Genomic DNA, 20,682 nt, shown 5'->3' with positions numbered 1-20,682 from the left:
AATGGCCAACGCCCCAACCGAGTCGCGGGGCTCGCCGCTCGCCTCCCCCGCGACGGCGATGCGGCGACGCCCCCCGCCTCCACCGCCCGCGTCACATGCCCCCTCGAAGAGCCGGCTGCTCCTCCCGCATAGCGCTTCGCCGACCCCCCCACATCCTCCCGCGGACCCGACGCCGGTGAGTCGCCGCAACCCTAGAGAGCCCCGCACTCGGCCAGATCTTTTCTGCATCGGGCTGTTGGGTTCCCCAATTAGGAGAAGCGTCGATCCCAAGATGAACACACACATATTCTTTGCTTTGGCTTCAACTGTACTCAAGAACGCACCGAGCCACTGTCTCTGTTTATTTTCGGCCACCATTTCTATTTCTGCAGACTTCGCCTCCAGTGTGAGTACTGACGGATAATCGTCAACAGCAAGAGTAGCTGCCACTGATTCATCAACGGAAATGGTTGCTTCTTGCTTCCCCGCGATGTGATGTGCAAAAACGGAGGAGTAAAGCTTCAAACAGAATACTGACGTACGCCCCATCCGTGCCCATCCTCGTCCCTCGTCCATTGGATGCCTTCTCGGCTAGCTTTGCTTCCACCCGTGGAACTGCCTTTTTTACTCAAATTGCTGGTTGCTTGACGCAGTACGCTTCTAGCCTCTTGTTGCATGAGCCATAGCCCGTGCTATATATATGGGTGGGCTGTGGATTCAGTACTCTGTTCTTTGATTTGAGCTCCGGGTTCAGTTCAGACAAGCACAATGGCTGTGCCAAGGGCGTATGCCGGTCATCGGCTCCGTTGTGTGCTTGTAGTTCTGTGTGCCTTGTGCTGGGCATCGTCCTCTGTCAGGTTCGTGGCGGGTCAGGCCGGGCAGCTGAGCGTGGACGCCTCGCCGCAGACTGCGAGGAAGATGCCTGACAAGATGTTCGGCATCTTTTTTGAGGTGAGCATAAGAGTCTCTTGGTAAATTGCTTGTTAAACTGCGATTGCTGAAAACTTTTGCGCTCTTTGATCGATCTGTACCAGCCACCTGGTAAAACTTTGCATAAAATTTTCTCTCATTCAGTAAGGCCATTTTGTTTGGTTACAGTTTAAACTATATATGCAGCTATATTGTCTTAACTGAATCTCGTAGGATTACAGAGTGCGGCTCTGTCGCAGTTTGCCTCAGTTCAAAAAAGTTGGGTCTTGGAAAAACGGTTTTGATTTTGCTGCAAAGAGAATAAAGTCAACAACAGTTAGTAATTCAAATCATTTTTCGGTTTTATCTGTAGGAGATCAACCATGCTGGTGCTGGTGGGCTGTGGGCAGAGCTTGTAAGCAACAGAGGTAAGTAAATCTTAATTATCAGCATATGTGTTAATGATTCAAGGGTCCATTCTGCACTTCCATTTTTCCTTGCTCAGTGTTGTGTATACTCTGACAAAATTACTTCCAGGTTTTGAGGCCGGTGGGCCTAATACACCATCAAACATCGACCCATGGTTCATAATTGGAAATGAATCAAGCATCATCGTGGGAACCGATCGGACATCTTGTTTCGAACGTAACCCGGTCGCACTCCGAATGGAAGTTCTTTGTGGTTCTAAAGGAACTAATGTCTGCCCATCCGGAGGCGTTGGGGTCTACAATCCTGGTTACTGGGGCATGGTATGATATTTCTTTTGTTCATATGTCTGCATATATGATATGTTGACCTGTTTTCAAAAGAAATACAACATATTCGGTCTATAATATTGCGGAACGTGTGTGGCAGTTTCAGTTTGGTTTGAAATGCATTATCATTCTTTTAAATGAAATCTCTTTACAAGTTTGCCTCATATTGCTTTCCTCTTTCCAGAACATTGAAAGAAGGAAGGGTTATAAGGTGAGCCTGCACATTAGGTCTTCAGATGCAGTTTCCTTGACCATTTCTTTGACAAGCTCTGACGGTCTGCACAAACTCGCTTCTCGCACCATCACGTAATGTTATGCTGTCATCAGTTTATCAGAAATGCTGCATTATTGTTTGCATATTTATAACCTGGATTCCCCTGGTGCTTTCAGGGGCGGCAAGAAACAATTCGCCAACTGGACAAAGATACAGTTTCGTTTGTATTCCAGCCAAAACAACACTAATTCAAGGCTTCAAATTACAACCACTAAAACGGGGGTGGTCTGGCTCGATCAAGTGTCGGTTATGCCATCGGACACTTACATGGTATGCCTTCTTTGTGTCTGTTTCTCTTCCTTTTGGGTGAGATTTCTTTTTCTTCCGAGACCGCACAGAAGAACCGTGTCTCTTTGTGTTGAAGAAAGCAATGAGAATGAATACTATGTATGCTTTCACCTGTACCGTGTTTGAACTTTTGTTCATTACATGTTTTCTTCATAGGGACATGGTTTTCGGAAGGATCTTGCTTCTATGTTGGCCAATTTAAAGCCCCAGTTTCTCAAGTTTCCAGGTTTGTCATATTTGCGGTTATTACATCCAAGGTTAACTTATACTAGCATTACATGATTTTGATGATACACATCAAATGTATTTTAGGCGGTAACTATGCCATGGGAAACTATCTAAGAAATGCGTTTCATTGGGGCGAAACTGTGGGTCCATGGGAGGAAAGACCTGGCCATGTGAATGATGCCTGGGGATACTGGACTGACGATGGACTCGGATTCTTTGAGTTCCTTCAGGTAAATGGAACAGAGACACAGTCTTTGACTTTAACACACTAAAATTTCTCCAATGAGTATATTTCATAAGTTGATATTGATATTTATTTACTGCAGTTAGCTGAAGACCTTGGTGCTTCCCCTGTTTGGGTGGTGAATGATGGTATGTTCAGTCTACATAGATGTATGGCTTCTAGCAAACACTTGATCTGTCTTATGAAATGCTTGTCGGTACTGCAGGAGCAAGCATTAATGAAGAAGTTCCTACTGCAATAATTGCATCTCTGGTGAAGGTATGTTCTTCAATAATACTTGTCAGTCAGTTGATAAAGGAAAGAAACCTGACTGGATAACTTAATGTCATGAAATCTCTGATTTAATTTTGTGGCATACGTGTTCTTCTCTGTTGTTTGAAAACAACATATGATGCCCAACCTCGTAAACAATTGGCAACATGAACTTGTTCTACGAGGAAATGTGACTACAAAGACATAAGAAGTACAAAAACAAACTCGTTTACAAAGTAAGTTGAAGATTTTAAGAATAAATCAACCTATTTTTTGTAGCAGGTGTGTTTGCAAAACAAATGATTTATATTGCGATTAAATTTGCCATGAGCATTCTTGGCTCAGTTACTACCACAAAATATATTACGGCACATAATGTTCTCTTGTTGATGCCAAGAAAAAGATATTAGTTGCTAAACATTCTGAGGCAGCATGAAGTTTCTCTTATATATTTTTTAGAATTTTCTTTTATATAGTATTAGTCCAGTACTTTTCCGAAATTATTTAAATGAATAAATCTATTATACCAGTACCTTTACGGCCTTCCTGGCCTTCCCTGCATTTTCTTCATACTTGTAGTATTTCAGGATGTTGTTGATGGTATCGAGTTTGCGAGGGGAGGGGCCAACACTACATGGGGTTCAGTTCGTGCGGCAATGGGACATCCACAACCCTTTAAGCTTGATTATGTTTCAATAGGGAATCAAGAATGTTGGATGCTCTACTACAGAGGTTTGTAGTTCAGTTCAGTAACCTTCTTTCCTAGGTTCACAAATCTGTACATGATTCAGTGTGTTTGTGGATCAAGAGTTTTCTATGTATGCCATGATTGCATAGAATTTTTGGTCATGTGACTTCTGATTAAAGATTTTGTTCTATTTATTTTTCTGCTATGGATAACTCCTGTATCTGCAACCTTGCTTCTCTACTTAGTGAAAGTATGCGCAAAGATTTTGCACATTTTCTCTCTCATGGATAAAGCAGGAAAGCTCATACTAAATGTTTACTTGGTTTAATAGGCAATTACCAAAAGTTCTATTCTGCGATTAAAGCTGCTTACCCAGACATCAACATTATATCAAGCTGTGATAAGTCAACTATTTCAGCATCCAACCCTGCCGATCTATATGATGTTCATGTAAGGCTCCTCTGTTATGTTTCGTCGCTTTCTATCACAAATTAACCTTAATGATTGATAAAAACTTCATTTCTGCTGCAGGTCTATGCATCTTCTGCTAATATGTTTTCGAGAACTAGTATGTTTGACAACACACCACGCAGCGGACCAAAGGTAGTATGTTTTGAAATTCCAAATGCTATCCCGACATGCTACATCTGTGATGTTCTGTGCCAAGTCTCTGAGCTAGAAATGACTTGTGGAATCACTGTCAAACTGTAGGCAATCGTTAGTGAGTACGCCGTGACTGGAAACGACGCTGGCAAAGGAACACTGGTAGCAGCACTTGCAGAAGCTGCATTTCTCGTTGGATTAGAGAAGAACAGGTTATTATGTGTGCTCTTCCTGGTTTTTCATTGTAGTGTTTTGTTTGCTCCTGGGTACTAAATCTGGTTCATGATGCCAATAATTAAGACCATGTACAAATCGGGGTTTTGACATTAAATGCTAGAGGATAATGCCTAACTGTCCCAACAAGTCTGGGCAGTCTGCCGTTTGCATTGCTCTGCTGGTGGGTTCCACTGCAAACTTTGATATTTTGCCCGTTAATTGTTCTACTGCAGTGATGTGGTTGAGATGGCAAGCTGCGCACCACTTTTCGTAAACGACAACGATCGCAGGTAAAGATTCAACATCTTAAAAGCATCGTTTCACATTTCGGTATGGTTTGCCAGCCTCGAATCGATCGTGTCGTGTATTTGGATAATCAACACAGAAAATATTATGTGCTCCCTCCACAGGTGGAGCCCAGATGCCATTGTGTTCAACTCATGGCAGCACTACGGATGCCCAAACTACTGGATGCTACACTTCTTCAAGGACTCGAGCGGCGCCACCTTTCACCCCACAGCCATGCAGGTCTCCAACTACGATCAGATGGTTGCATCTGCCATCACCTGGCAGAGCCCTAAAGACAAGAGCACTTACCTGAAAATAAAGGTGCTCCCATTTTTTCTTTTCCAAATTTCAGTAAGCAAACTCTGCTGACCAACCTTATTACGAAACAAAAATGACCAAACACAACAATCTTTCCGCAGGTCGTAAACTTCGGCAGCAAAGCCATGGATCTCAACATAACAGTGACGGGTCTGGAGAGCGGCATCAAGAGCTCCGGCTCGAAGAAGACGGTGCTGACATCCGCCGCGGCGCTCGACGAGAACTCCTTCGAGCAGCCAGAAAAGGTCAGCACCGCACCACCACACTTTTTTTTTTTGCTGACTCTGCAGGTGGTAAATTGCTCGTTCTAGCTGTTTAGCTCTGGTGTTTGCTGACTCTGCAACCGTGTTGCTGGAATTCTGCAGGTGGCGCCGGTGTCGAGCCCGGTGGCCGACGCCAAGCAGCAAATGGGCGTGTCAGTGAGCCCTTACTCCCTCACATCGTTCGATCTCCTGCTGGAGCCCAGCAAACACTCAATCATATGAAGAAGAAACTAGCTCGAGTGGAAGGAAATCATAGAGATAGTTACCACGTATATTGTAGATTGTACTGTATTATTCTCTGTGCCTGGATTGTATGTCTGAAAGAAACATTACGTGGCCGTCTCTCTGAAGCTTATTACAGCAAACATTGTGCTCCGTAACTAGAAGCGATATTTGCAAATGTTCATCACCTTCCGTCGTAGTCTAGGTGGTTAGGATACTCGGCTCTCACCCGAGAGACCCGGGTTCAAGTCCCGGCGACGGAACATTTTTTTCCCACGCCACTTTTTAACCTACTTACAAATGGCTACTATTCCAGTCTCAGTTTTAGCACTTTCAGCTTTAACTTAATTGTAACGACTGGAATATGAATATTTGCACCAACATATCATACATCCATTTTTTAAACCTTTAACAGCAAACGATTGGAATATGAATATTTTGGGGAAATTGTTGAACACATGATGTGTGTGAGAGTTTTGAGGCAATACAATAAGGAAAACGTTTGTTTTAAGTCGGATGAAAAGAATGAAACGCAAGCCGCTCCCGTTGATCGACACGTGTCCTCTCGCCCTCCACCGCTTCGCTCAGCCGGCCTTATCTCTTCACCCCGTCTCTCCTCCACACGTTTTCATCCCCGCTCACTTTTTTCTCTTTCCCATCTCTGCTCGCGAGAAGAGGAGAGTAGAAACATGTCTGTATTTCTTGCATTGTTGTGTGGGTAGAGTTCCTGTCACAGCCCTCCATGCTGTGATCTTCATTTTCTGAGGTACGTTAGATTTCCACACACAGTTCCATAAGCCCCGGTTGCCATCTGGGCTAGTACTTGAAGCACCATCTGCGAACTGGATATTGTGCTCATACATAGCTAGTTTATATGCACTTTTCACTGTGAAAACTCCACTTTTCTCCGGAAACCAAGAGAGAAAGTCCGTTCGCTGATGGGGGGATGTTCTGATTTTCAAAATATATTGAACGTCCATCGGCCGAAAAAATTGTCTCAGGCGGTCAACTCTCCAAGCACCATTGACATCTAGGAAATCAGAAACACAATTTAGACGACAAGTACCTTTAGGGGAGATTGGCCGGAATGAAGAGGGACGCGGTATCCATGGGTCTCTCCATGTCCGTATTGCAGCTCCGTTCCCCACCCGCCAAATAACACCATTTTTGAAAAGCTCAAGACCATGCAATATACCTTTCCACACCGCGGAGCCATTGCCTGAAAAAACAGTGTCCAGAATATGACCTGAAGGGTAATATTTAGCCTTCAGTAATCGTGCACATAAACTTCCAGGCGAGTCCAGCAAGCGCCAGGCTTGTTTGGCCAACAAGGCCTGGTTGAAAGCTCGCATGCCATGCCTCCCATAGGCTTTGGTAGCATCATTCTGTCCCAGCTCATCCAGGCCATCTTCTTTTTCCCATTCTCGACACCCCATCAATATTACCTCATCAACCATGTTAGCTCATCGCAAACAGAAACAGGGAGCCTAAACACACTCATAACATAAGAAGGTATGGTTGATTGATGGCGGTGCACATGGTGTTGATGGCATCGGCCAAAAGCATATGTGCCTATTATACTCGTCGAGCATAGTGTACCACCACGATCAATGTTTCCTCTCCATAACTCCATTTTGTCGAGGGTACAGGTGGTGGAAAGCTTGTGGTTGATCCCATTTTCATCGAGGGAGACATCAATATTGGTGATCTTGAACTTCGTCCCATTATCACTTCAGACTTTCTTGATCTTGACCTAAATATGGCTTTGATCTTTTCTTACAAAAGTCTTGAATGTGCCTTGGGTTTTACCTTTATCATCCAAAAAAATACCAAAATGAATATAGAATAATCATCAATTATTATGAGACAAAATTTCCGGACATATGTTCTACCTTGTTTTAAGCACATTTGTAGAGATACACAATGGACTCGGATGATGAGTTTATTTACAACGAGTTATTCGATCCGTTGTCATAGGACGACGGTGATGGCGGCTACAAGTTGATGATGACGATGATCCTCGAAGAAATGGAGAAGAAGGAGGAGCATATGGTGTCAACTTTAGGGGTTTTGACACCGGGCAGCACAACTGTTTGCCGGGCTATTGTTCTGTGTACATGCTAATATGTGGAATCCCGAGACATTATGAGAGGTAATAATTGCATGCCTGATCATGCACGACAATATTGTGGTCGTCCGGAGAGGTCGGACGGCTAGATAAGGTTAGGTTTTTTTTTTTGGATAAGTTAGATAAGGTTTTTTCTAATAAAGACACTTAAAGCGCATCTTTTTTTTTTGAAATTACTCAAAGCGCATCTTAAATCTGATTAATATCAAGAAAACAATGATCAGTACCACGGATAGATAACAGAGCGTGCTTTCTCAGGGGACATTTGTTTCCATCGGAGCGAGCTAACTTTCGCCCCCGCCCCGCACGTGGTTTCACTTAGCCGTGGACCGTCGTGGACGTATGTTCCTCCAACGAACTCGCACGGCGCCGCGCACCAGCCCGGGCCGGGCCGCACCGCTCCCGCCTGCATGTGCATGCAACAAGCTCCAAAACGTCCTGCCTCGTCCCAGCTCCATGCACGGCCATTTCAGGCTAAGCCAGCGCTTATCACACGCGCGTACGTAGCACTACGTGCCCATGACCCCATCATCATCGTCTCCGGTCGTCGCCTACCAGCACCGCAGCTGCCACGAAGCTTCCTAAAGTCGTCCTACACCAGCACCGCGCCTGCCTCCGTAGATAGAGAGTATGTCTATACACACGAACAAAACAATGCAAGAATACGTATAGGATGGTGACGTTACTTGCTGCCTGGCTTTTCGTGGCATATACTTACATTAGTAAGTACATTATTACATATATCTGGCGGAACTAATGCGTGGTTAATAACCCAATGTTTGTGTGGGTGTGTGGGTTTAACAAAAGGTTATATCTCTTACGCCAAAAGAAAAAACGAAAATGACGTGCATACGATATTACTTTCCTATACAATCCTTGTACGGCACTAACTAACATGGACCATTCACGTTGGAACACAAGAAGGAAACCAACAGCTCGTGCCATGCGTCTTACAAGGACTGTACGTGCGTGTAGCATCGATAAAAAAAAATTGACGGAAAGCATGGATTAATGTTATCTGCAGTTTCTTGTCTTGGTGGACCAACTGTTTCTTATTGTACCAACATATACGTACGTATGTATTGTACGTGCCATGCAACTGCGAGGCAAGTAAGTTTCTTGACCGACGCGAACCAACCTGTGGTTGGATGCTTAGAGGGACTGTGGTATCCCCAGCCCACCAGGGTTCAAATCCTGGTGCTCGCATTTATTCCTGGATTTATTTCAGGATTTCCAGCGATGCGCATTTAGTGGGAGGAGACGTTCCCGTCAACGACGAGGTGCCTACGGTGACTTCGTAAATTTCAAGATGATATGCCGGCTCAGTCTTTCGGAGGTGCTCATAGGGGTAGGGTGTGCGTGTGTGCGTTCATAGGGGTGAGTGTATGCGCGTGTATATGAGCACTTGTGTCTGTACTGATGTTCAAAAAAAGAAGTTTCTTGACCGACGAGCCTCTCTCGTTAACTATTGTCTTTCTTTGTACAAATGGGTCAATCAGTGACAAGAATTTTACATGTTCGTATTAGAGGGGGAGAGGTCGGCCGGTTAGATAAGATTTTTTTTACAAGGTTAGATAAGTTCTTTTTAACAAAGACGCCCAAAATGCATCTTAGATCTAACTAATATCAAGAAAAACAAAGGCCAGTTCAATGAATAGACAATTGGATGTGGAGCAATCAGTAAAAAAATTTACATTAGATAAGGTTAGTTGGGTCTTTGGGATGTAATCAGTAATAGTTGAGAAGCTTACTTTCCAGAACAAATGTCAATATATCTGTTCACAGTTAACCACCCCTGGCACCACGCATGTGCCGTAACAATGTGACCATAAGAAATTTCATGTCTGCTTCCTTCTCCCAAGCATGTCTGCTAGCTAGCCTCTCCTCCTTTTATTCTGCCATGAAATATATTCTGCCCAGCATGTTGCACGCAGCAGAGATATATACATACGAGTATATATTTGATCTGATCTCTGAGTCCTAATCAAACCCTACTGGTCACAGTCTTAATAAGTAGTACATCACCCACTCACAGAAAATGCATTTCAATATTTTTCAAGTATTGTTCGCTATATAGTTCATTCACACGCAGAGCTAGCCTCGAATAAAACATGCTCTGGATACAGAGCTGTACGGCTGCACTACCGAATCGATCTGCTTTGACCAGCTGCTAGCCGAGAGAGAGAGATAAATAATAATTAAGAATAACCCGATGGCGATTGGGTCGATCCAACGCGCCAATCGCTAAAGAATGTCAATGCATTGGTACATTTTTTAAAAAGTCTCGACATGCTAATCACGATCGTCATAGTATAGTTCAGGAAAAAAAAATGAATAGGGTCGCCGTAGCTTGGTAACCAAAAACCACAGCACAACGTGACCGAGCCTAAACATACCCTCCGTCTCCCCCTCTCCCATTCTTGAAACTGAACCATTCCCCTTATATTTATAAAAACTTATGAGCTCAGCTATATTTATATGATCAGCCCTAGCAAAAATAGTAATTAATATGTAGGAAGTATGATTTTTTAGTGGGGGATTTGATCCGTAAAATAGATCATCATCAAAACTCAAACTTAAAAGTCGTTGTGTTGATCCAGCATGAGCACTGACTATTCATCAAAAAGATTATGATCGATGTATAGCATAATGATATATTGTTTATTCCGACCACATGGTATATACTCCCTCCGTCTTAGAATAAGTGACTCAACTTTGTACTAAGTTTAATGCAAAATTAGTACAAACTTGAGTCACTTATTTTGGGACAAAGGGAGTATATAGTAAGCTATCTAGAAGGGAAAAAACGACGTTCTGACTTCTTGTGATTACCTAGGTGTAGCATTTTTTGGGAAGAGCTTTCCTACACCTACATAAGCTATCTAGAAGGAGTATTACGAAACTTAGCGTATGAGCTGATGTGGCCTGATTTAGTTGGAAGAAAAATGGCCCAGGCCCACCCCATGAAATTCAGGGGGGTGATTAGTTTAGGGGAAGGAAAATTACGTAGTTACGTAACAAGTTACGTAGGTGTAGCATTTTTGGGGAACTATTTACGAATAGAAATGCCACTGGCGGTGGAAGGGCCAGTGCCACTATCACAAAATTTATACCTTTTTGAGAAATGTAGGCAGCATGTGACGTGGGAAGCTCTAGTTTCTAAAATATGTCTTCGTTATAGCATTCCACGTCACGTACCTCAGAAGGGCATGATGCCGCAACTTTGTGGATGCTATCGGCGCTTCTCCCACCAATCATAGACCGCACAATTGGTGCACCAATACGGCCGGGGGGTGGTGGTGGTGGAGAGAGGCGGGTTCCACATGGATCACAAATCACACCTATGTCGTGTAGCTGCAACCCTTGCCAAGGTGGGAGGGTTTCTTGGAAGCCGCTAGTGGAAGCAACACGCTGGCTTGAATGTATCCTGTTCAAAAGAAATTAAAAACCATTCAAAAATAGTAATACATTGTCACCACACAAATATGATCAAGACAAAAATATGATTGAGGCTAAACAAACTCTTTCCATATATCTTTCCCCTCCTGCAAAGTCGAGAATGCGCCATGACAGTGAGCCAATTAAGGAATAGTACCTATTGGCTCATTAGAAAGATCTAACAATAACAAAACTTGTAGGTCATTGTTAGGAGCACACCCGCATCTCTCATGGTGCACAATATATTAAACATAAACTCGACATACTCCCTCCATTTCATACTACAAGCGGTTCCACGGCTCCCGGTTAGGGGCCTCTCATCATGTCGACTCCTAGTCTAGTGAGTCGGGCTAAGGACCTCCTTGTTCGTTCCGTCCTTGGCCACTTTGGACAGCCCATGACAATCTACTAGGAAAATCAAGAAGCCTTGTCATTCATGACAAGTACTCCTTATCTGTGATCCGTGAAGGACTCCTCTCCACCGACGTAGCCGACTAGGATTGTTGTTATCCTAGGCCTCCGGTAACTTATATAAACCAGGGTTGGGCTAGTTGATAGAACATCTAGATACACAACAATCTTAGTTTGTACTTTGTACTCCATCCAAAAGCAATATACACAAGCAGCGTGTAGGGTCTTATCTCTTCAGAGAGCCTGAACCTGTGTAAAAACTGTTGGAAATATGCCCTAGAGGCAATAATAAAAGGTTTATTATTATATTTCCTTGTTCATGATAATTGTCTTTTATTCATGCTATAATTGTGTTATCCGGAAATCGTAATACATGTGTGAATACTTAGACACCAAGATGTCCCTAGTAAGCCTCTAGTTGACTAGCTCGTTGATCAACAGATAGTCATGGTTTTCTGACTATGGACATTGGATGTCATTGATAACGAGATCACATCATTAGGAGAATGATGTGATGGACAAGACCCAATCCTAAACATAGCACAAGATCGTATAGTTCGTTTGCTAGAGTTTTCCAATGTCAAGTATCTTTTCCTTAGACCATGAGATCGTGTAACTCCCGGATACCATAGGAGTGCTTTTGGTGTACCAAACGTCACAACGTAACTGGGTGACTATAAAGGTATACTACGGGTATCTCCAAAAGTGTCTGTTGGGTTGACACGGATCAAGACTGGGATTTGTCACTCCGTATGACGGAGAGGTATCTCTTGAGCCCACTCGGTAATGCATCATCATTATGAGCTCAAAGTGACCAAGTGTCTGGTCACGGGATCATGCATTACGGTACGAGTAAAGTGACTTGCGGTAACGAGATTGAACGAGGTATTGGGATACCGACGATCGAATCTCGGGCAAGTAAAATACCGATTGACAAAGGGAATTGTATACGGGGTTGCTTGAATCCTCGACATCGTGGTTCATCCGATGAGATCATCGAGGAGCATGTGGGAGCCAACATGGGTATCCAGATCCCGCTGTTGGTTATTGACCGGAGAGCCGTCTCGGTCATGTCTACATGTCTCCCGAACCCGTAGGGTCTAAACACTTAAGGTTCGGTGACGCTAGGGTTGTAGGGATATGTATATGCAGTAACCTGAATGTTGTTCGGAGTCTCGGATGAGATCCCGGACGTCACGAGGAGTTCCGTAATGGTCCGGAGGTAAAGAATTATATATAGGAAGTGCTATTTCGGCTATCGGGACCAGTTTCGGGGTCACCGGTATTGTACCGGGACCACCGGAAGGGTCCCGGGGGTCCACCGGGTGGGGCCACCTATCCCGGAGGGCCCCATGGGCTGAAGTGGGAAGGGATCCAGCCCAAAGTGGGCTGGGGCGCCACTTCCCCTAGGGCCCATGCTCCTAGGGTGGGGAAACCCTAAAGGGGGGGCGCCCCCTTGCTTGGGGGGCAAGCCCCCCACCCCTTGGCCGCCGCCCCCCTAGGAGATTGCATCTCCTAGGGCTGGCGCCCCCCCTAGGCCCCCTGTATATAGTGGGGGGAGGGAGGGCCTCTCACCTACGCCTTTGGTGCCTCCCTCTCCCTCTCCAACACCTCCTCCTCCTCCATAGAGCTTGGCGAAGCCCTGCCGGAGTACTGCAGCTCCACCACCACCATGCCGTCGTGCTGATGCTGGAGCCATCTTCCTCAACCTCTCCTTCCCCTTGCTGGATCAAGAAGGAGGAGACGTCACACTGACCGTACGTGTGTTGAACGCGGAGGTGCCATTCGTTTGGCGCTAGGATCTCCGGTGATTTGGATCACGTCGAGTACGACTTCCTCATCCCCGTTCTTTGAACGCTTCCACGCGTGATCTACAAAGGTATGTAGATGCAATCCGATCACTCGTTGCTAGATGAACTCCTAGATGGATCTTGGTGAAACCGTAGGAAAATTTTTGTTTTCTGCAACGTTCCCCAACAGTGGTATCAGAGCCAGGTTTATGCGTAGTTCTTTTGCACGAGTAGAACACAATTTGTTGTGGGCGTAGATGTTGTCAACTTTCTTGCCGCTACTAGTCTTATTTTGCTTCAACGGTATTGTGGGATGAAGCGGCCCGGACCAACCTTACACGTACACTTACGTGAGACCGGTTCCACCGACTGACATGCACTAGTTGCATAAGGTGGCTGGCGGGTGTCTGTCTCTCCCACTTTAGTTGGAGTGGATTCGATGAAAAGGGTCCTTATGAAGGGTAAATAGAAGTTGACAAATCACGTTGTGGCTTTCACGTAGGTAAGAAAATGTTCTTGCTAGAACCCTCTTGCAGCCACGTAAAACTTGCAACAACAATTAGAGGACGTCTAACTTGTTTTTGCAGCAAGTGTTTTGTGATGTGATATGGCCAAAGTTGTGATGAATGATGAATGATATATATGTGATGTATGAGATGTTCATGCTATTGTAATAGGAATCATGACTTGCATATCGATGAGTATGACAACCGACAGGAGCCATAGGAGTTGTCTTTATTTTTGTATGACCTGCGTGTCATTGAGAAACGCCATGTAAATTACTTTACTTTATTGCTAAACATGTTAGCCATAGTAGCAGAAGTAATAGTTGGCGAGCAACTTCATGGAGACACGATGATGGAGATCATGGTGTCATGCCGGTGACAAGATGATCATGGAGCCCCAAGATGGAGATCAAAGGAGCTATGTGATATTGGCCATATCATGTCACTATTATTATTTGACTGCATGTGATGTTTATCATGTTTATACATCTTGTTTACTTAGAACGACGGTAGTAAATAAGATGATCCCTCATAATAATTTCAAGAAAGTGTTCCCCCTAACTGTGCACCATTGCGACAGTTCGTTGTTTCGAAGCACCACGTGATGATCGGGTGTGATAGATTCTAACGTTCACATACAACGCGTGTAAGACAGATTTACACATGCAAACACTTAGGTTGACTTGACGAGCCTAGCATGTATAGACATGGCCTCGGAACACAGAAGACCGAAAGGTCGAGCATGAGTCGTATAGAAGATACGATCAACATGAAGATGTTCACCGATGTTGACTAGTCCGTCTCACATGATGATCGGACACGACCTAGTTAACTCGGATCATGTTATACTTAGATGACTGGAGGGATGTCTATCTAAGTGGGAGTTCATTGAATAATTTGATTTAGATGAACTTAATTATCATGAACTTAGTCTAAAATCTTTACAATATGTCTTGTAGATCAAATGGCCCACGTTATCCTCAACTTCAACGCGTTCCTAGAGAAAACCAAGCTGAAAGACGATGGCAGCAACTATACGGACTGGGTCCGGAACCTGAGGATCATCCTCATAACTGCCAAGAAAGAATATGTCCTACAAGCACTGCTAGGTGACGCACCCGTCCCACAGAACCAAGACGTTATGAACGCTTGGCAGACACGTGCTGATGACTACTCCCTCGTTCAGTGCGGCATGCTTTACAGCTTAGAACCGGGGCTCCAAAAGCGTTTTGAGAGACATGGAGCATATGAGATGTTCGAAGAGCTGAAAATGGTTTTTCAAGCTCATGCCCGGGTCGAGAGATATGAAGTCTCCGACAAATTCTTCAGCTGTAAGATGGAGGAAAACAGTTCTGTCAGTGAACACATACTCACTATGTCTGGGTTACATAACCACTTGACTCAGCTAGGAGTTAATCTCCCGGATGACGCGGTCATTGACAGAATCCTCCAGTCGCTTCCACCGAGCTACAAGAGCTTTGTGATGAACTTCAATATGCAGGGGATGGAAAAGACCATTCCTGAGGTATTTTCAATGCTGAAATCAGCAGAGGTAGAAGTCAAAAAGGAACATCAAGTGTTGATGGTCAATAAAACCACCAAGTTCAATAAGGGCAAGGGTAAAAAGAACTTCAAGAAGGACGGCAAGGGAGTTGCCACGCCCGGCAAGCAAGCTGCCGGGAAGAAGCCAAAGAATGGACCCAAGCCCGAGACTGAGTGCTTTTATTGCAAGGGAAGTGGTCACTGGAAGCGGAACTGCCCCAAATACTTAGCGGACAAGAAGGCCGACAAAACAAAAGGTATATGTGATATACATGTAATTGATGTGTACCTTACCAGTACTCGTAGTAGCTCCTAGGTATTTGATACCGGTGCAGTTGCTCACATTTGTAACTCAAAGCAGGAGCTGCGGAATAAGCGGAGACTGGCGAAGGACGAGGTGACGATGCGCGTCGGTAATGGTTCCAAGGTCGATGTGATCGCCGTCGGCACGCTACCTCTACATTTACCTACGAGATTAGTTTTAAACCTCAATAATTGTTATTTAGTGCCAGCTTTGAGCATGAACATTGTATCGGGATCTCGTTTAATACGAGATGGCTACTCATTTAAATCCGAGAATAATGGTTGTTCTATTTATATGAGAGATATGTTTTATGGTCATGCTCCGATGGTGAATGGTTTATTCTTAATGAATCTCGAGCGTAATGCTACACATATTCATAGTGTGAGTACCAAAAGATGTAAGGTTGGTAATGATAGTCCCACATACTTGTGGCACTGCCGCCTTGGTCACATAGGTGTCAAACGCATGACGAAGCTCCATGTAGATGGACTTTTAGAGTCTCTTGATTACGAATCATTTGACACGTGTGAACCATGCCTCATGGGTAAAATGACCAAGACTCCGTTCTCAGGAACAATGGAGCGAGCAACCAACTTATTGGAAATCATACATGCTGATGTGTGCGGTCCAATGAGTGTTGAGGCTCGCGGTGGCTATCATTATGTTCTCACCCTCACTGATGACTTGAGTAGATATGGGTATGTCTACTTGATGAAACACAAGTCTGAGACCTTTGAAAAGTTCAAGGAATTTTAGAGTGAGGTTGAGAATCAACGTGACAGGAAAATCAAGTTCCTACGATCAGATCGTGGAGGAGAATACTTGAGTCACGAATTTGGCACACACTTAAGAAAATGTGGAATAGTTTCATAACTCACGCCGCCTGGAACACCTCAGTGTAATGGTGTGTCCGAACATCGTAATAGCACTCTATTAGATATGGTGTGATCTATGATGTCTCTTACCGATTTACCGCTATCTTTTTGGGGCTATGCTTTAGAGACTGCCGCATTCACTTTAAATAGGGCTCCGACGAAATCCGTTGAGACGACACCGTATGAAATATGGTTTGGGGAGAAACCTAAGCTGTCGTTTCTAAAAGTTTGGGGATGCGATGCTTATGTCAAGAAACTTCAACCTGAAAAGCTCGAACCCAAGTCGGAAAAATGCGTCTTCATAGGATACCCTAAAGAAACTATTGGGTATACCTTCTACCTCAGATCCGAAGGCAAGATCTTTGTTGCCAAGAATGGATCATTTCTAGAGAAAGAGTTTATCTCGAAAGAAGTAAGTGGGAGGAAAGTAGAACTTGATGAAGTATTACTTCTTGAACCGGAAAGTGGCGCAACTTAAGAAAATGTTCCTGAGGTGCCTGCACCGACTAGAGAGGAAGTTAATGATGATGATCAAGATACTTCTGATCAAGCTCCTACTGAAATTCGAAGGTCCACAAGGACATGTTCCGCACCAGATTGGTACGGCAACCCTGTCTTGGAAATCATGTTGTTAGACAACAGTGAACCTTCAAACTATGAAGAAGCGATGGCGGGCCCGGATTCCGACAAATGGCTGGAAGCCATGAAATCCGAGATAGGATCCATGTATGAAAACGAAGTATGGACTTTGACTGACTTGCCCGTAGAGCGGCGAGCGATAGAAAATAAATGGATCTTTAAGAAGAAGATAGACGCGGATGGTAATGTGACCATCTATAAAGCTCGGCTTGTCGCTAAGGGTTATCGACAAGTTCAAGTGATTGACTACGATGAGACTTTCTCACCGGTAGCGAAGCTGAAGTCCGTCCGAATTATGTTTATGAGATATGGCAAATGGACGTCAAAAAGGCATTCCTTAATGGTTTCCTTAAGGAAGAATTGTATATGATGCAGCCGGAAGGTTTTGTCGATCCTAAGAATGCTGACAAGGTGTGCAAGCTCCAACGCTCGATTTATGGGCTGGTGCAAGCATCTCGGAGTTGGAACATTCGCTTTGATGAGATGATCAAAGCGTTTGGGTTTATGCAGACTTATGGAGAAGCCTCCGTTTACAAGAAAGTGAGTGGGAGCTCTGTAGCATTTCTCATATTATATGTAGATGACATACTTTTGATGGGAAATGATATAGAGCTTCTGGACAGCATTAAGGCCTACTTGAATAAGAGTTTTTCAATGAAGGACCTTGGAGAAGCTGCTTATATATTGGGCATCAAGATCTATAGAGATAGATCAAGACGCCTCATAGGTCTTTCACAAAGCACATACCTTGATAAGATATTAAATAAGTTCAATATGGATCAGTCTAAGAAGGGGTTCTTGCCTGTGTTGCAAGGTGTGAAATTGAGCTCAGCTCAATGTTCGACCACGGCAGAAGATATAGAAGAGATGAGTGTCATCCCCTATGCCTCAGCCATAGGTTCTATGATGTATGCCATGCTGTGTACCAGACCTGATGTAAACCTTGCCGTAAGTTTGGTAGGTAGGTACCAAAGTAATCCCGGCAAGGAACACTGGACAGCGGTCAAGAATATCCTGAAGTACCTGAAAAGGACTAAGGAAATGTTTCTCGTTTATGGAGGTGACGAAGAGCTCGTCGTAAAGGGTTACGTCGACGCTAGCTTCGACACAGATCTGGATGACTCTAAGTCACAAACCGGATACGTGTATATTTTGAATGGTGGGGTAGTAAGCTGGTGCAGTTGCAAGCAGAGCGTCGTGGCGGGATCTACATGTGAAGCGGAGTACATGGCAGCCTCGGAGGCAGCGCATGAAGCGATTTGGGTGAAGGAGTTCATCACCGACCTAGGAGTCATACCCAATGCGTCGGGGCCGATCAAACTCTTCTGTGACAACACTGGAGCTATTGCACTTGCCAAGGAGCCCAGGTTTCACAAGAAGACAAGGCACATCAAGCATCGCTTCAACTCCATTCGTGAAAATGTTCAAGATGGAGACATAGAAATTTGTAAAGTACATACGGACCTGAATGTAGCAGATCCGTTGACTAAACCTCTCCCTAGAGCAAAACATGATTAACACCAGAATTCCATGGGTGTTCGATTCATCACAATGTAACTAGATTATTGACTCTAGTGCAAGTGGGAGACTGTTGGAAATATGCCCTAGAGGCAATAATAAAAGGTTTATTATTATATTTCCTTGTTCATGATAATTGTCTTTTATTCATGCTATGATTGTGTTATCCGGAAATCGTAATACATGTGTGAATACTTAGACACCAAGATGTCCCTAGTAAGCCTCTAGTTGACTAGCTCGTTGATCAACAGATAGTCATGGTTTCCTGACTATGGACATTGGATGTCATTGATAACGAGATCACATCATTAGGAGAATGATGTGATGGACAAGACCCAATCCTAAACATAGCACAAGATCGTATAGTTCGTTTGCTAGATTCCAATGTCAAGTATCTTTTCCTTAGACCATGAGATCGTGTAACTCCCGGATACCGTAGGAGTGCTTTGGGTGTACCAAACGTCACAATGTAACTGGGTGACTATAAAAGTATACTACGGGTATCTCCAAAAGTGTCTGTTGGGTTGACACGGATCAAGGCTGTGATTTGTCACTCCGTATGACGGAGAGGTATCTCTTGGGCCCACTCGGTAATGCATCATCATTATGAGCTCAAAGTGACCAAGTGTCTAGTCACGAGATCATGCATTACGGTACGAGTAAAGTGACTTGCCGGTAACGAGATTGAACGAAGTATTGGGATACCGACGATCGAATCTCAGGCAAGTAAAATACCGATTGACAAAGGGAATTGTATACGGGGTTGCTTGAATCCTCGACATCGTGGTTCATCCGATGAGATCATCGAGGAGTATGTGGGAGCCAACATAGGTATCTAGATCCCGCTGTTGGTTATTGACCGGAGAGCCGTCTCGGTCATGTCTACATGTCTCCCGAACCCGTAGGGTCTACACACTTAAGGTTCGGTGATGCTAGGGTTGTAGGGATATGTATATGCAGTAACCCGAATGTTGTTCGGAGTCCCGGATGAGATACCGGACGTCACGAGGAGTTCCGGAATGGTCCGGAGGTAAAGAATTATATATAGGAAGTGCTATTTCGGCTATCGGGGCCAGTTTCGGGGTCACATGTATTGTACCGGGACCACCGGAAGGGTCCCGGGGGTCCACCGGGTGGGGCCACCTATCCCGGAGGGCCCCATGGGCTGAAGTGGGAAGGGATCCAGCTCAAAGTGGGCTGGGGCGCCACTTCCCCTAGGGCCCATGCACCTAGGGTGGGGAAACCCTAGAGGGGGGGCGCCCCCTTGCTTGGGGGGCAAGCCCCCCACGCCTTGGCCGCCGCCCCCCTAGGCCCCCTATATATAGTGGGGGGAGGGAGGACCTCTCACCTACGCCTTTGGTGCCTCCCTCTCCCTCTCCAACACCTCCTCCTCCTCCATAGAGCTTGGCGAAGCCCTGCCGGAGTACTGCAGCTCCACCACCACCACGCCGTCGTGCTGCTGCTGGAGCCATCTTCCTCAACCTCTCCTTCCCCTTGCTGGATCAAGAAGGAGGATACGTCACGCTGATAGTACGTGTGTTGAACGCGGAGGTGCCGTCCGTTCGGCGCTAGGATCTCCGGTGATTTGGATCACGTCGAGTACGATTTCCTCATCCCCATTCTTTGAACGCTTCCGCGCGTGATCTACAAAGGTATGTAGATGCAATCCGATCACTCGTTGCTAGATGAACTCCTAAATGGATCTTGGTGAAACCGTAGGAAAATTTTTGTTTTCTGCAACGTTCCCCAACAAAAACTCGTGTCCTCGTTATCATCGTCTCTAGACAATTAGTTCGGGACCCCCTATCCGAGATCTGACAAATTTAGCTCCATCAACAGACGAACAATAAATGTTGCCGCGCAATGTTCATGGATGATCTTGGCTTCCAAGATGAGCAGCCTGCATTGTACCAGTCCATGCACAACGTCGCGATATCTGCCGCAAGAGATGATGGTTGTGCGTCCTGCGGGCAAAGAGGAACGCGCAGTTCACAAAGATGGACA

The 20,682-nt window shown here is 44.9% G+C and overlaps 1 protein-coding gene and 1 non-coding gene across 2 annotated transcripts; both read left to right on the top strand.

Annotated features, from left to right (window-relative positions):
• Positions 1-5,711, top strand: LOC123187423 (alpha-L-arabinofuranosidase 1). The gene is made up of 19 exons (XM_044599292.1): positions 1-175; positions 372-517; positions 633-930; positions 1,262-1,316; positions 1,426-1,637; positions 1,828-1,949; positions 2,034-2,187; positions 2,362-2,431; positions 2,518-2,663; positions 2,760-2,805; positions 2,883-2,935; positions 3,517-3,661; positions 3,949-4,067; positions 4,149-4,220; positions 4,329-4,432; positions 4,670-4,726; positions 4,847-5,045; positions 5,144-5,287; positions 5,408-5,711. The coding sequence occupies exons 3-19, from the start codon at positions 748-750 to the stop codon at positions 5,525-5,527; spliced, it is 2,001 nt and encodes a 666-aa protein (XP_044455227.1). The 5' UTR covers positions 1-175; positions 372-517; positions 633-747; the 3' UTR covers positions 5,528-5,711.
• A 6-nt stretch (positions 5,712-5,717) lies between these two features.
• On the top strand, positions 5,718-5,790 carry TRNAE-CUC (transfer RNA glutamic acid (anticodon CUC)). Its single transcript has one exon. It is a non-coding gene; the product is annotated as a tRNA-Glu (tRNA).
• The last annotated feature ends 14,892 nt before the right edge of the window (positions 5,791-20,682 follow it).

The sequence above is a fragment of the Triticum aestivum genome, chromosome 2A, assembly GCF_018294505.1.
Source record: "Triticum aestivum cultivar Chinese Spring chromosome 2A, IWGSC CS RefSeq v2.1, whole genome shotgun sequence".
In the NCBI taxonomy this organism is placed as follows: domain Eukaryota; kingdom Viridiplantae; phylum Streptophyta; class Magnoliopsida; order Poales; family Poaceae; genus Triticum; species Triticum aestivum.
This window is presented reverse-complemented; position numbering and strand designations above follow the sequence as displayed.

What these genes read in the sequence shown, in the direction of transcription:
- LOC123187423 (XM_044599292.1), top strand. Translation starts at nt 748, where the DNA reads ATGGCTGTGCCAAGGGCGTATGCCGGTCATCGGCTCCGTTGTGTGCTT. An exon ending in AGAGCTTGTAAGCAACAGAG is followed by an intron (nt 1,317 to 1,425) that starts GTAAGTAAATCT and finishes AATTACTTCCAG; the next exon opens with GTTTTGAGGCCGGTGGGCCT. An exon ending in CCTTCGAGCAGCCAGAAAAG is followed by an intron (nt 5,288 to 5,407) that starts GTCAGCACCGCA and finishes GGAATTCTGCAG; the next exon opens with GTGGCGCCGGTGTCGAGCCC.